Here is a 17,060-nt window from a genome sequence, read left to right on the forward strand (position 1 = left end):
AAGGAAATTAGATTCTAGAGAGGAGATAAGAAATTTACACAAATAACAATTATTATTATTTAAAGATTTTATTTACTAACTTTTAGTCAGAGGGGAAGGGTGAGAGAAAGAGAGGGAGAGAAATATCAATGTGTGGTTTCCTCTCATGTGCCCCTGACTGGGAACTGGACTAGCGACCCTTTAGTATGCAGGCATTGCGGTGCTCAATCCACTGAGCCACACCAGCCAGGGCTACACAAATAATTATAGTATAATTCTACCTTACATAGGAAGTGACAAGTGCAAATAAAGAGGCTATTAATAAATTAGTATGTTTAGAGTTGAGAGATTACTTCCAGCATCACAAATCACAGAAGACTGAACAGTATCTAGATGAGTAGAGATAGTAAACAGAAGCATGTGTGGAAATGGGAAAAAAATGCCAGGAAGATACAGGGAATACACAGTACTTCAGTTTTCTGTCCAAAATATGTGAAAATGAAGACATGACTTAAGAGGCAGATGAACGATTTAAAATGTCATATTGATTTTTAATATTATTCTTTGTCAAAGAGGAGCCTAAAAGGTTTGGAGCAAGTAGTCACAAAAGGGCTTGGTGGTCTTTCACAGCAGCATGCCTCCCTCCTCAAACAAGAGCAAAGGCAGAAGCCCCTGAGACTGCCAAAGGCCCAATGTCCTTAGAGTCCCAAAGGAGAGGAGACAGCAAAGAAAAGAAGCCAACATAAAAAGGAACCAGAAAGGCAAGGATGGAGGGAATGTCAAGAAGACAGTCATTTGTACCTAACGCTACACAAATTTTGAGAAAAATAATGGTTGAAAAGAGACAATAAGAAACGACAAGATACTGGAGTTCTTTCAGAAACCAGTTTCAGTGGAGCACTAAGATTTAGAAGATTTGGGAGCCCAAGAGAGTAAGTTAGGTATCTGGAAGCTGCAGATTAAAAAAAAAAAATTAAACAGAAGATTGTTGAGCATTTATACATTGAAGGAAAAAAATCTGGAGAAGGAAAATGTTGGAGATGGAGGCCAAATCTTGGAAAGGAAGGAAATGGAAATGAGGTGTTAAACTACTCACTCAAGGAACTCAAATGAGAAATAAGAATCTCATTTAATCTTTACCCAGCAGATCAATACTATTATCTGTACTCTAAAAAGGTAAAAACTGAAGCATAGGACTTCCGCCAAGATGGAGGCATAGGTGGAAACACTGTGACTTCTCGCACAACCAAGTTTAAAAACAACAAAGTTTTAGCAACAAAAATTCAGTCAAACCACAGAAAATTGAACTATACGGAAGTCTGACAACAACAAACCATTCAGCCAAACCGGTAAGAGGGGCAGAGCCAGCAGCAGAGCGGGATCAGGCAGGAAAGATCCACCGCATCAACCGGGGCACGTGAACCAGGCACCCTGGCAGCTGTGAGCAGATCCCAGGTGTGCAGTAGCAGCAGCAGATCCACTGAAGGCTGACCGTGGTCACACATTTGCACGCCGATAAACTGGCAAAGGAGTGAGCGGTGAGATAGACCGTGCAGGCCCCAGTGGCAGGAAGCAGCATAGGACACTGCCACTGTCCCTCTCTGACCCCGCCCCCACATACAGCCTCACAACCCAGTAACCTGGGTGGCCCCGCCATGGTGAACACCTAAGGCTCCCCTCCTCATACCTAACAGGCGAGAACAGAGCAAAACATTATGGCTCAAGAAGAACTCAAAGCCCCAGAGCCCATAACTCTAAGTGACTAAGAAGTAGCCAAACTTTCACATGCACAGTTCAAAACATTAGTGATCAGGATGCTCACAGAACTGGTTGATTTTAGTCACAAATTAGAGGAACATATGAAGGCTAAACTAATTGAAATGAATGGAAATGCACAGGAAACCAATAGTGATGAAAAGGAAACTGGGACTTAAAACAAGGGAGCGGACCAGAAGGAAGAAAAAAATGACCAAACAGAAAAGAATGAAGAAACAAGAATTCAAAAAAATGAGGAGAGGCTTAAGAACCTCCAGGACATCTTTAAACGTTCCAACATCCGAATTATAGGGATACCAGAAGGGGAAGAGGAATAGCCACCAGTGGAAAATTTATTTGAACAAATAATTAAGGAGAATTTCCCCAATCTGGCAAAGGAAATAGACTTCCAGGAAATCCAGGAAGCTCAGAGAGTCCCAAAGAAGGTGGACCCAAGGAGGAACACACCAAGGCACATCATCATTACATTAGCCAAAATTAAAATGAAGGAGAGAATCCTGGAAGCAGCAAGAGCTAAGGGGACAGTCACCTACAAAGGATTTCTCAAAAGAGACCTTACAGGCAAGAAGGGGCTGGAAAGAAGTATTCCAAGTCATGAAATCCAAAGACTTACAACTAAGATTGATCTATCCAGCAAAGTTTTCATTTAGAATGGAAGGGCAGATAAAGTGCTTCTCAGATAAGATCAAATTCAAGGAGTTCATCATCACCAAGCCCTTATTATAGGAAATGTTAAAGGGACTTACCTAAGAAAAAGAAGATAAAAAAGATGAACAGTGAAAGGACAGCAAACTCAGAGTTATTAACAACCACATCTAAAACAAAAGCAAACTAAGAGGACAGCTAGATCAGGAGTGAACCATAGAAATGGAGATCACATGGAGGATTAGCAACAGGGGAGTGGGAGAAGGAGAAGGTGGGAGAAGGTACAGAAAATAAGTAGCATAGACAGTAGATAGAAAATAGATAGGGGGAGGGTAAGAATAGTAGGAGAAATATAGAATCTAAAGAACTTGAGACACATGGTCATAAACTAAAGGGGGGATTGTTGGGGGAGGGGTGTGCAGGGTAGAGGGGAATGAAGGGGGGGAAATAGAATAACTGTAATGCATAATCAAAAAAACATATTTTAAAAAACTGAAGCATAATGAGATAAAAAAATTATCCACTCTAAAAATGCTAGGAAGTAGCAATTTGTTTTTTTTTCTACCAAAGGTCAATGATGCTCCTGCTATACCACAAATGCCTTGAAGACTGAATCAGTGACTTTACTACAACTAACAAATTTAAGAATCTTCATCAAAATATTGACGAAAAGCATTGTTATACGTTTGCTTTGTTTTTTAAAATTTTATTTATTATTTTTAGAGAGGGAAAGGGAAGGAAAAAGAGAGGGAAGAAACATCAATGTGTGGTTACCTTTCAAGTGCCCCCTACTGGGGACCTGGGTCACAACCCAGGCATGTGCCCTGAATGGGAATCAAACCAGCGACCCTTTGATTCACAGGCCAGCACTCAATCCACTGAGCCACACTGGTCAGGGCAAGAAAAAGCATTTTTACACTCGATCTTAGTCAAAAGGCCAAGAAGCAATTAGAAAAGGCATTTTTAAAGGCTCAGTGATTAAGTATACTTGATACTGAGGCAATATGGGTTAGATCATTATCTGAATATTTAAAACTGAAATACAAAATTTAAACACAAAAAGGTCCCAAAGCCAAACTAATGACAAGACTTACTTCAATATTTCTTCCCTGCACTGCCTCTGTGTGGCAAAACAAGCTATAGCCCACATTTTGATTTCAACTCCTGTGTGGAACTGTTTCCCTCGCATGTCCCATACTCCATGGCTTGGTGTTGCTACTGTCCGATTCTGCAGAAAAAAAAAAAGAGAGTGCTCGCTTTGGCACCACATATACTAAAACTGGAACGATACAGAGAAGATTAGCATGGCCCCTGTGCAAGGATGACACGCAAATTCGTGAAGCTTTCCATATTTTTAAAACATCAATTTCAAAGAACCTATGCACCATAATGTTCATAGCAGCACAATTTACAATAGCCAAGAGTTGGAAGCAACCTAGGTGCCCATCAGTAAATGAATGGATCAAAAAATTGTGGTACATATACACAATGGAATTCTATGCAGCAGAGAGAAAGAAGGAGCTACTACCCTTTGCAACAACATGGATGGAACTGGAAAGCATTATGCTGAGTGAAATAGGCCAGGTGTTGAAAGACAAATACCATATGATCTCACCTTTAACAGGAAGCTAAACAACAAAACAAGCGAGCAAGCAAGAATAAAAAAAGACACTGAAATAGAGAACTGTCGTCTTGACAGTGACCAGAGGGGAGAGGAAAGAGAATTTAAGGGGAGAAAAGGGGAGGGATTTGGAGGAACAAATAGGAAGGACACAGGGACAAGAACTAAGGGGGGTGGAAATGGGAGGTGGGGAGCACGGGCCTCAGGAGGCTGGGATGGGAGAAATAGACAAAAAACTGTACTTGAAAAATAACTAAATAAAGTTTTAAAAAAAGAAAGAGAAATATGGTAATAAAGAACAAACATTTAACATAGTTTATTTCAATACGCATATATATATAATATTCTGCATGAAATAGGTTATTCTAAATCAATGTTATATTTTTATCATAGAAAAACATACTCTTCTAAACTCAAGCAAAGACATCTCGAAACAAAAAAATATTATTGAAACAATAAAAGTTTCTAAATTCCAGCCTTAGCTAGGAATGCCCTTCTCTCTGTACACAGAAACTGTATGTTTACAATTAAAAACTATCAAGAGGTTTTACCCGTCCTCCGTACTGGAGCATAGGAGCAGGAAGTACGCGTCCGGTTACATGGGCCATTTCATCTCGAACTTTAAATTGAAACTCCTGAACAAATGGATCTGTTTCATAATTTGCACTTCTCACCTATGAAGAGAAGATCAGTAGTTACTTTCAAAATTTCCCCAAATGTCCTGCTTTACTTATTAGAACTCTATTTTTTTTTTCCTTCACTATGTCAACAATATTTTATAGCAGGTCTGGTTAATGGTGCCCTAACTACAGAGAAGAAATCCCCTTAACCCAGGACCACTGATTATTAACGGACTGTAGGGAGGCTGTGAACGTCCTGGTAACTTATAAAAAATTTAAATGTATTAGGTTGAGTAGTAGAAATTTCAAGTATCCACTACACATGAGAGTGGTACTTTTATATGATTAGAACTAATATATTTTGGGGAGGATGGTCTAGAGATTGTAAAAGAAATACCTAACTTAAATAAGGTTAAGAACCTCTAATTAGAAGATCCAGATATATATTATTAAAATCACACAGGGTTTAACAGCAACTATTGGCAATCCTACCCCCCCATTACTATGGCTCCCCCCACCAATTACCTGATTTACAATTTATATAAAATTTACTTCAGTATTTTCAGATTAAAGTGCCATGTTGTAAAAATTTACTTAATGGGATACATTTAAGATAGATAAGAAAGCCAGTACAAAATACAGATGATAATTTTTACATAGTATATCCATACATATAAGGAATTTACCATAATTCAATGTAGACTTGGCTCTCAAAGTGTAATTCATGTTTGCAGAATGCTATATAGTAACAGTTTTTCAAAACATTTTTACTTGGTCTCAGAGTAAAGGGCAAATAGGGTCACTAAGGGAAAGCAATGTTTAAGTCTTTGAGTAACAATCCATATAAAAAAAAAACTAAAAAAAAAAAACCTAAAAAAAAAACAAAACCCCTATATGAGTCCTGGCTGGTGTGGCTCAATGGACTGAGTGCCAGCCTACGAACCAAAGGGTTGCCAGTTTGATACCCACTCAGGGCACGTGCCTGGGTTGTGGGCCAGAATCACAGTAGGGGGCGTGGAGGAAGCAACCATACATTGATGTTTCTTTCCCTCTTTTTTTCCTTCCCTTCCCCTCTCTGTGAAAATAAATAAATAAAATCTTTTAAAGATTTGTATGAGCTAAATATGTTAAAAGAATCCCCCCACAGTAAGCAGGAAATGTTGTTTCCTAAATTAGGCACTGATGCATCTTTTTCTACTTTACTGTTTATGCTATTACAGTTGTCCCCACCTTTCCCCCGTTTTTACCACTTCCACCTAGCTCCTAACCCTCCAACACCCCCACCTTCAGGCCCGCACCACAATGTTGTCTGTGTGCACGGGTCATGCATATACGTTCTCTGGCTAATCCCTTTACATTCTTTCTTCCAGCCCTCCCTTCCCTTGACCCTCCAACAGCTGTCAGACTGTTCCATGTATCTAATGCCTCTGATTCTATTTTGTTCCTCAGTTAATTTTGTTCACAAGCCAGTCACTGGTGTACCATTTCTTCTTAAACTCCATCCACTTCTTGTGTGTGTTTTCCATAGTAAGATTACACAGGATAATAACTTCTATTTACCAAGACTCACTGCATGATGTGCTAGGTGCTAAATGTTTAATCATTAATTTTGACAGTAGTCTTATATAGTAAGTTGGAAGTAGTTGTTGAGATTTTATATAGTGAGAAGTTCTAATGTCTAAGTTTTCAAAATCTTGTCACAGTAGATCAGATAAAAATCCATGAAAACCACACTGTATTTTTCTAATTAAATATCATGTAGCAACTTTTATGCACTCCTTTTAAAACTATAAGAAATAAAATTCTTCTGTAATTGGCTTACAAAATGAAAGAGCCCTATAACCTTTTTTCAACAATCTTTAAGATTGCTTTTGAAAGTGGTGTGAAGTCGTTTTAGGTAATATTCATATTTCCAGACTTTTTTTTCTTCACTCGGGCAATTTAAATGATATTAAAGAAGAACATAAAATCCAGGTGCCTTTTATTTTTCATTTTGCCTTATCACGTCAGTTTTATAAAGTGGTACTGGTAACTCCTCCTTCCTCCCCATTTAAAAATCTTACATCAGCGATTTTCAACCTTTTTCATCTCACTGCACACATAAACTACTACAATTCTGTGGCACACCGAAGTTGTATTTTTTGCCAATCTAACCAAAAAATAGGTATAATTTTGACTCATTCATGCTGGACAACTACTGTGTTGGCGACTGTCTTTTTTTTTGCAATCTAAGGGAAAAAGAGGTCAGTTTTCCTGAGTAAATAGTCAGGTACTGCATATTTTAAAGATTCCTGCAGCACACTGGTGTGCCTGCCATGGCACACTGGTTGAAGAGTGCTGACTTACAGGGTGAGAGCTGTTTTACATTTCTTTATTCATCTTGAAGTTGCCATCCTGATACTGGGGACTAGGCATTTCTATGCTGAGTGCTACATTTTCACTGTCCCTAGTCATAAGATCTTTACTTTTCTTCCTTTTTCCTTCCTCTTTTAGGTGGGAGGCAATAAAGTTTCAGTTCACCAAATGGAAACATTAGTTCTGAGAGAATCTGTTCTGTGCCTAATTAGAGTTTGGGATTAAAGTAGAAGAATCTAACCCTTCTCGTAGAACTCACTAAGTTTTACCCCCAGAACACCACTAGATTATTTATTGCCATGATTCCTTTTAATTCTGACAGCTCATGAAACAGCAATACGGTATGAGCTGATAAGGATATGATTCTTCAGTAGCTCACCCTAATACACACACACATAGTAGTACTTCAGCACTCATTAATTCATTCCCACGAGGGGCAAGCAAGCAACAGTTGAAGCATTTTCTCTTGCGGGGTGGTGTCATGATTCATACAAGTTCTAGCAGGTGCAATGCTTGAGTGCCAAGTACTGAAACATTTTTTTTCTCATCAACATGTAAGGAGGACCAGGTCTGACGAGTTCTGAAGGGTGAGTACTGAGGCATCACTCTGTGTGTGTGTGTGTTTAATGTTACCTTATTATTTATTTACTTTAGAGACAGGAGAAAGGAGGGTGGAAGAGAGGAAGAGAAACAATGATATGAGAGAGAAACATCAATTGATGGCCTCTGGTATGCCCCCCAAAAGGGGACCAAACCTGTAACCCAGGCATGTGTCCTGAACAGAATAGAACTGGTGACCTTCCGCTTTGTGAAACCAACCGAGACACACAGGTCAGGGCTGCCTTAATATAGTTTTAATTCCCATGTCTAGGGTTAGTACTAACCAATCTGCTAATTTCGTCTTGTCTATCTGGTGCAGATCTTGCTGTGGCTTTGATCATAGTGGACGTCTGATTGTCTGTTAGCTTCTTGATGCATCGCTGCCCTGCCACAATATTACAAACCTATAAATAAAAAAACTAGATGTATATATATATTTTTTAACTAGGTGCTAATTACATAGGAAAAGAAAATTTAAAATCTACTTCATTAAACTTCTTTTTGATATCATTAAATTAAAAAATAGTCAACAATACTGCTCTACAGTATAATAGTTTGGTGAAATGCAGGCTTGAATAAAAAGTCTGAGAAGGAGTGTATCAAAATGCTAAGAGTGGTTACATTTAGAGTAGCAGGATTGCAGATACATTGTTTTCCTATTATTTTATTACCAAAAATTTTGAATAAAACTTAAAAACAAATCTCCAAAATAAATGTGAGTATAAATTTACAGTCCATAACAGACTACAACAGAAAGATGAATAAGAGAATAGTAATAAGAAGCCCAAACACATTACTTCTAGTGGCAGATATGTGTGTTTCTGCTCCTGCCCCACTTGCAGACAGGGAAGGTGTGGGTACTTCAGCTGAAGAGTATACTTTTCTCTGAAATACTGTGCTACTGTTCTCTCCACAGTTTGGCCATTTTCTAACTGTAAAGGGAAGCTGGGGGAAAAAAGCACACATTAATAACTCATCTCATTATGAGCCAGCAAAAGTCTGCGTCCGCTGACTAAAGCAAGCCACCTCACATCCTCTCTGCGGATAAACACTAGGTGTTCTTACGTTTGATGATTGGCAGGTCTTCTTGTTACATTACAAACACGGTACTTCCGTCTCATTGTTCCACAATGAGTCACTTCAACCTTCAGACCTGATCCCAATAAGAAAAACTGAGGTTACAGAATTGTCACATGAAAAATACTTATATCTATAAAGCCTGTTCACTATCAGAAAAACTCAAATTCTGAACAGAAAACCTGTGATATAGGTACTATGATATTAACAAAGGATTTTATATATAACATTGCAAATAATGGTTATGGTCACAATAAACCTATTCCCAAACATTTTCCCTGTCATATCCAACTCTATACATTAAAAAAATAGTATCATAAAAATTTCAAACCCTGTAGATCAAGGGGCAAAATTCCCCATTAATTAAAAAAACTTGTTTATGATAAAGTCCAGTGTTTATTCTGGGAAAGGGAAGGAGAAATGAAAGCAGTTGCAGTAATTCCCAGGATATTCTATAACTTTCGAAGTGTGTGACAGCTGAATAGCCCAGTCATCACATACTGAGTGAAGATCAGAATTTCATCAAGTTCAAGAAAGAGATCCTTCACAACTTAAGAAAAAACAAAAATTCCTGGCCTCTTTTCATTTAAGTGGAGTGACAATTTGGTGGCAGTATAAGATATCGACACAACTTTTACTACTATCAGAAATCAAATGCAGCCAAAATAATTCCTAGATCAGATGATCACTACGTTTTTATGGAATCACTGACCTCTTTGAGAATATGATGAAAGCAATAAACTCAGGAAAATGCACATAATTTACTGTATTATTTTATATGTTCCTGGATTCTTGTAGCCCATCTACGGACTCTAGTGCAGTGATTTGTAACCTTTTTTCATCTCGTGACACACATAAACTAATGACTAAAATTCTGCAACACACAGAAAAATAAATATTTGTTGCCAATCTGACAAAAAAAGGGTATAATTTTGATTTACAAAAAGAAAAAAGAAAAAAGAAATTGCCTACTCTTTTTGCTCCAAAGTGACTTTTTTAAAAAGAAAATTAGGTGCCTATACCTGTATATAAGAATTTCCAGTACTAAGAATTAACCAATTAGATGCAACCGTATTATGTGATGTGACCAATAAGATGCAATTCTACTATTATAAGACCTATATATTTATGGTTCAAGACAAGGCATTCATACCAGATGACTATTATTGTGTTGGCTGTCATAATTTTTAATTAACAATCTAAGGAAAAAGGTCAATGACCTTGACTAAGTAGTCAGGTATTGCATGTTTTAAAACTTCTTGCTACACGCTGGTTGAAAATTGCTGCTCTAGGGGTTTCTGGATCCCAGGCCTGTTTTAGAAAGTGAAGCAATGAACTTTTAAATCATTGGCTGAAATTCTTGGGATGAATTTTCTTAAGCAGTGCTGTCCAATAGTTTTCTGAGGTGATAAAATGTAAGTTTTCTATCTCTGTGCTAATGTGGTAATCACTAGCAATAGGTATGACTGAGAAACTGAAAATTCAATTTAATTCTAAGTAGCTTAAATTTAAAAAGCTACATGTCTAGTGGTTACTGCTCAGACCCAGTGGTTTCAGGGCCATCTGGAGAAGAGTCAAACAAATACAGTGGCTACTGCTCACAGACAAGCAACTCCACTTCTATGGCCTACACCACAAAGGTGGAAAATCTAAAAGGTGGTAAATGGAGGACAATTTTAGTTCTGTTCTAGTATTTACAGTTATTTTTGTACTATTTTCCTTCTATGTCTGTGATTCCTATAGTGAAGTGGTTCTTAAACAGAGGTGATTTTGCCCTCCAGGGAACATTTGGTAATATCTGGAGAGTTTTAAAAAAATTTTATTTTTCAATTACATTTTACATTCAATATTATTTTGTTTGAGTTTCAGGTGTGTAGTATAGTGATTAGACAATCATATTGCTTTATAAAGTGATCACCCATGATATTTCAAGTACCAACTGGTACAATATATAATTATTACAATATTATCAACTGCATTTTCTATGCTGTACTTCATACACATTTTTGATCATCACAACTGGGGGTGCTATTGGCATCTAGTGGATGCTAGATTTAGGGATACTTAGATTCAGAGATGCTGCTAAATAACCTACAATGCACAGGGCAGCACTAACTCCCACCTCTGACCACAGTAAAAAATTATCCAGCCCAAATATCAACAGTGCCAAGGCCGAGAAACTGTATTATAGTATAACTCATTTTCCTATCTAATTACTAACTATACAACCAAATATAAAGTTTGCTCACAGTAGTAGTTTTTTCTCATCTATCAGCAAAAATTAATGTTAAATGAACACAGTGTCACTGTATCAGATTGGTAAAGGTTTTTCTTGAGTACTCTACTGAATCAGAGAAATAATTTTTTAATAATGACCTTTTTATAAAACTAAAATTTCAGACCTATGTCTCTACATTATTAAGAAGACTAGAAAATAAAATACTATCAAGGGAATGCCTTAAAAGAAGAAAATAGCAACAATTGGAAGTATATAATATGTAAAAATATTATGTTTAGGGAAAAAACAGAAAATTTATAACAAATTTGTTATCTTACACTACTTAGTAATTTATTTTCATGTCTTCCTCCTAAATTAAACAACTTATTAATAAGGTTCTACGAGCCTACTGTAAGTTTTTACAGAAAATAAATTAGTATTCTTACATACATATGGTACTTTTACCATATGCTTCCCACAGTATTTCTGCTCTTCAACCATGATGAATTCCGGCACGAAGAAACCATCCTCATAGTTAGGAGGAAGTTCAAATGGAACCAAACAAATATACTAAGGAAATGTATTCACACTTTGTATAGCACACTTTGAATCGCTATTTAAATTTTAATCAAATTCCTCACACCAGCTAAAAATTAAACCCAAATATATAGCCCAGAACATGTAACTTTTGTTTTTTTGATTTACTGTGGTAGAAATATATAACATATTTTAAAGAGCCCTCTTTTTAAAAAGAGCCCTCTTGACCTGGAGTTGAGAAAAAAAATCATTAGTTTGTTACTCAGATCCAAGTCAGATTTTTTCTAACCCAAATCTAAGGTCATAGGTTCCTAAGGATTAGACCCAAATCCAGGGGTTAGCAAAAAATTGAAATTAAAAAAAAAATGAACTACACAATTCTCTGCCCAGGTTCTTCTCCAAACCTTCTATCCAAACAAAAAAAAAATGGCTTTAATAAATATTTAAGCTATAACCTTGGCTTTACCTTCACTCAAACATCAACTTTCTATCAACTTTATAATGCTTTCGAATCATTTTTTCAGTCATTACTTTAGGCCCCTGAGCAGTTGAAGGTAAGACTGAGTCCATGATTTTTGGGCAGCAGTTGAATCCTTGTTCTGTAAATCTTGTATTTTCTGTGATAAAATGGTGGTATGTGTTAATTGTACAGTTACCATAAGATAATGTAAGTGATTTAATGATATCGAAGGTGGTAACTAAGCAGTTAACTCCACTGGAAACTATGGCATCTAGATAACCACGTTAATGGTGTGTAACATGCAGTACCTCCCAAAATGCTAACCACACAGTTAGTACAGATCAGGAAAGGATACCGGTATAATTACAAAAGAGCATTACATAACATTTTCTTATTTTGGTACTTTGATTACTGGAGGTAAATGGATGCTTATTTTCAAAGGTGTAAGGACTTTTCATGTAATGTTTTATTACAATTACTACCTCTTTCCTGGTCACTAAATGGCAAAGAATGATTGATGACTGTAACGAACAGGATGTATTCAGCTATTCTGAATCAAAACTGCTCTTCAAAAATCCTTTAACTTGCTGATAGAGTCAGTGTATGTGGGTTTGCATATAAAACTGTGTATGTATATTTAAATGCATATAGAAATGTACCCACATATAAAGACTAAATATATACAAAACATACATTTTAGAATGCTATTAAAATTCATTTCTTTTTTTTGGAAGACTGTGTAGAGAGGTGAGTTTATATTAGTAAAACACACACATAATGCAATATCGCCGCACGAATTTTAGCTACTAACTAAAAAAGACAAGATACATGATCAACTGTATCATGTATGTGAAATAACTACGTTCCGACTCCAGAAACAGGCTAGCCCCACGTCCATACGTTTTAAAAGGAATAAAAGTCTGCTGTCGTTTCAGAAACATAAGTCGTTATGTTAGAATATGTTCAAAGGATGATTCCAGTTCTAAAGTAACAATGTTTCTGAAATAAGCACTCTACGTTTAATGGTATTATAGAAGTAGCTCCCTATGAGATGCTCTTATACCTTTGGCTAGTATGGAAAAGCATTAACAAAAAATTAGCTGGTATTAATATTAATTCCATTACTTGGCACTTCTTTCATTAAAACACTACTTAAGATGTTATGATAATGAACTTAATACAACATTTTATAATTTATTTTTATTTTACTGGTAATGCTATATACTAGATTTTAATTAAGTTTTTCCAATAAAAGTTTGTTATACCCATAAACTTTATAATTAAGTTGTTCCAAATGCTAATTCACCTTTTATCTCTTTGGTGAATTTTACCCGATGAGAATCAGTCAGAGGTCTTGGTTGCTCATCAATATTATGAATGTCAAGAACTTCACACATGAACTGAATTACAGGTTGTGCTTTGTAGAAGGCAGTGGCAGAAACTAAGAAGAAAAACACAAATAGTACAAATTAATGTTTCCTTAATAAATTCAGAAACAGTGTCAGGCTCCATGATAATGAACTATTTATAGAGTTAAAATTATCCTTTATGTATACTTACATACATATAAAAATACTTTCCAATTAAGTAGTTTCAATCTGATCTCTGTTTGACTGCAAGACAAGCACAAGAACAGAAAAGCTAAACACTACAGTTCTTATAATCTCTCTTACACCATGGTAATTGAATCATTGCATTCTCTACTACATGTATAGAGAAGTGTTCTGGGTGTGAGAGACAAGGCCTGTAAAAGGACAAAGAAAGCCTGAGCTCCTTAGTGAATGAAAAGATTAGGTATTATTTCTTAAACAAAGCATTCTATGCCACTCCAGAGTTTTTATTCTGAGAGCTTTCCCTGTCTTGTACAGATTTGAGAAGACAGCAGTATTAAGTATTATTAGTACTGATGCAAGCTATAGTTAGTAATAATAGTAAGGAGTATCTGCCCAATGTTATCTAGCTACAGTTGAAGTTTTCTAATAGTCAATCACCATGATTTCTTAATGTTGGGTTTTGGAACTGGAAGAACTTCACAAATGGTTGGTAGATCACTTTCACATATTTCTTAAATGCATACTTAGTGACTGCTATTATATTAAAGACAGTAGGGATATAATGAAACTTAAAATCAAAATAGACAATAAGCTAAATGCCATATTGTTTTCCTTCTTAACAAAACATGCCCACTGTCTGCTAAGCTAAACGTAAACATTTTATGTGGTGCTCTCTCTCCCTCCTTGGTGTAGGATTGTATGTCCCACAAACTGCCCTTCACCTCTAGAAGGATATCTATCAAGGCTTTAATAGCAGTTATCTAAGAGTGTGTGTGGGTGGTGAAGCTCCTGTAGGTACTTTTTATTTCCTCCTTTTTATCTTTAAATCCTCATTTTTTAGTGAGCACATATTCTCTCTTCCTTTATTATAAATTCAAATAATATATACAGAATAAGGACTTCCTCCAGTTTCCAAGTAACCATTGGTGGTAGGTATGTGTGGATATACTGTGTTCTTCTGGATGTGCACTTACAGAGATAAAAATGTGCACACAACTTTTTTTTTTACATGAGATCAATGTTCTATGGCTTATTTAATTATAATTTTTAAAATTAATGACCTGTCTTAGAGATCCTTCCACGTCATAACATTCTTTATAATGGCTTCACTTTATTTTACAGTGTGGTGCATAATGACTAAGTAAATACAAAGACCCTTTTCCTCAGTGAAAAAGAATACAAATGATAAAACAGAAACACTATTTTGGACTTTGATTTCTTTCTTCTCATCATATAACTTATAGATCGATCTATATGTATAAATATGGAACTGTACCATCATCAATTACAGCTGCAGGATATCTCAATGCACGGATGTATCCAATAATTCAAGTCCCTAATGGTGAATATTTACGTTGGTTTTGTTTTTTTACTAGCACAAAAAATACTCTAGTGAATGGCCTATGGGAATGTTCAGGTACATGCATGAGCACTTCTCTAGGAAGATTTAAGAGAAAACAATACTCCATGCTAAAATTCAATCCAAATAAACTTTAGAAACACCTCCACAATTTCAAATACTTAAAAAAGGAGAGACTGATAAGATTGGATGAGCATTCTGGATATTTAATTCAAATCCAAAGTAGTTTTAAAAATGCATACACTGCCCTGGCCAGGTGGCTCAGCTGGTTGGAATGTCTTCCCTGCACCAAAAGGCCACAGGTTAAATCCCCCACCAGAGAGGTTACGGGAGGTAACCAATTGATGTTTCTCTCTCACACTGATATATCTCTCTCACATTAATATTTCTCTCTCTCTGTAAAATCAATAAACAGATCCACGAATGAAGATTTTTAAAAAATGTATACATTATATTCTACTGAAAATGGATGGTGGTACCAGAGAGGAGGAGGTGGGAGGGTGGTAGAGGGGCCAATACATGAAGATGGAAGATGATCTGACTATGGCTGGTGGGTACACAATATACAGACTATGTATCATAGACATGTACACTTGAAACCTATATGACCCTATTAACCAATGTCACCCCAATAAATTTAATAAATAATAAAGAGAGAAAACTGTTCTTGGGTACTGAAAAAAGGCTGGCAGGACACATACCAAATAAGCACACATTATTTCTAGGTTAATTTTTAAAAACTAAGTAAATAAAAAAAATAAACATGACAAGTAACACATCTGTCTTTCCTTTAATCCTACAAATAAATTTTCTTCACTGGATTACTGTAATACTAGCTTTCACAACCAATGTGTCCTTACATCAGCATTGAAACTACAGAACATTTATCCTATTTAACATTTTATTATTTTTCCTTACTATGTATCCCACTATGCTTCCTAATCATTTTACTGTTTACCATCTTCTCTAGAAGAAATGTGTGCATTTGAGGGGACAAACTTAGTGGAAAAAAGCTCTTAGGGCCTCAACACGTGGCACGGAGCGGGACCTCTCTGGCACCCCAGCCCACGGGTCCCTCACGGAGGCTGGGCTCACGCTGTCCACTGGCAACTGGGGACTTCTTGCGGTTGCTATTGTGCAGACTGTGGTGCCGGGCTTCTGCACACCTCCTCTGTGGCCCATGGGTGGCTGCTCCTTGCCAGAACCCAACTGGAACCCAGGCCAGGAGGGGCTTCTGAGGTGGGTCTGGGCCATCACCATTGGATACTGAGCGTGTTGGCATAGCTCAGAAGATGAAACAGTCCACTTTTTAAACCGCAAGGGTGAAACATTAACAACCAAAGGAAAAGTTGGTGACTCTCTGCTAGATGTTGTGGTTGAAAATAATCTAGATATTGATGGCTTGGGAGCATTTGAGAGAACCTTGGCTTGCTCCGTCACCTCACTTTTGAAAAGCACGTATATGAGAAATTAGCAGCAATGGCTGATGAGAATGGCATGCTTGATCTGGCCTTTGGCTAACAGATCCTGGTTGGGCTGCCAAATATGACAAAGTCTATGGAAAAAATGACTGTTCAAGTGCCTGATGCCATGGCCAGTGCCAGACAATCTACTGAAATGGGCAAGAACTCCTGGTTTAGAATAAATAGGAATATTTTCACAAAATTTAACCTATTTTATATAAACATTATTTATATAAGTCACATATAAATTATACAATTATATATAATTTAGATAATCATATTTATATATATAATATAAATAAAATATAATTAATTTATATAATCTCGTTTAAATGAGAGCACAGATGAATGGGTTTACTATTATGGCCAGCTTTACTACTTTAATTTACCTAGTATAACTACTGAATTTTGTAGTTTGAAAGTATGTAGTCTTTATTTGGTTAAAATATAAAAAGAAAATCAAATATTAGACAACAGTATAATAAAATGTTACATATTTTACCTTGTCTGTTTAGCAACTTTAGCAAAATGTTTTCACACAAACCCTATGCCTACTTCCCTCTAAAGCAGGTTTAAAAAGGTGTTACTAATTACCCTTCAGATGTGGGTGAAGTCAGAGATCTACAATGCGCTGCCTGTGGCCATAGGGCGAATTAGAAAACCTGCACTAGAACCAGCATCCAGAGCAAGTTAGATGTTCAGACCGAAACTGGAGAAATTATGAATATGTCATTGAGAGTAGTGATGAAGTGCGAATGTACATGGGAAGCGCTGTGAACTGATTAACTTCGAAGAC

At 36.4% G+C, this 17,060-nt stretch overlaps 1 protein-coding gene and 1 non-coding gene across 8 annotated transcripts in view; one reads left to right on the plus strand and one right to left on the minus strand.

The window, feature by feature from the left end:
- AGO3 (argonaute RISC catalytic component 3) overlaps window positions 1-17,060 on the minus strand; it is a 122,204-nt gene that overhangs the window by 37,208 nt on the left and 67,936 nt on the right. For 6 of the 7 annotated variants that reach the window (XM_053660093.1, XM_053660094.1, XM_053660097.1 and 3 more), the window contains 6 exons: window positions 13,195-13,329; window positions 8,662-8,749; window positions 8,394-8,541; window positions 7,881-8,000; window positions 4,573-4,695; window positions 3,495-3,628 (listed from right to left, as the gene is read on the minus strand). In XM_053660093.1, coding sequence (XP_053516068.1) covers window positions 3,495-3,628; window positions 4,573-4,695; window positions 7,881-8,000; window positions 8,394-8,541; window positions 8,662-8,749; window positions 13,195-13,329 — 748 coding nt within the window. Of the gene's footprint in view, window positions 1-3,494; window positions 3,629-4,572; window positions 4,696-7,880; window positions 8,001-8,393; window positions 8,542-8,661; window positions 8,750-13,194; window positions 13,330-13,448; window positions 13,502-17,060 lie in introns of all 7 variants that reach the window. The other variant, XM_037149193.2, reaches the window with a different exon arrangement.
- On the plus strand, window positions 3,650-3,756 carry LOC119052532 (U6 spliceosomal RNA). Its single transcript, XR_005083130.2, has one exon. It is a non-coding gene; the product is annotated as a U6 spliceosomal RNA (small nuclear RNA).

The sequence above is a fragment of the Artibeus jamaicensis genome, unplaced genomic scaffold, assembly GCF_021234435.1.
Source record: "Artibeus jamaicensis isolate MK-2021 breed Jamaican fruit bat unplaced genomic scaffold, CSHL_Jam_final scaffold_847, whole genome shotgun sequence".
NCBI classification, from domain to species: Eukaryota; Metazoa; Chordata; class Mammalia; order Chiroptera; family Phyllostomidae; genus Artibeus; species Artibeus jamaicensis.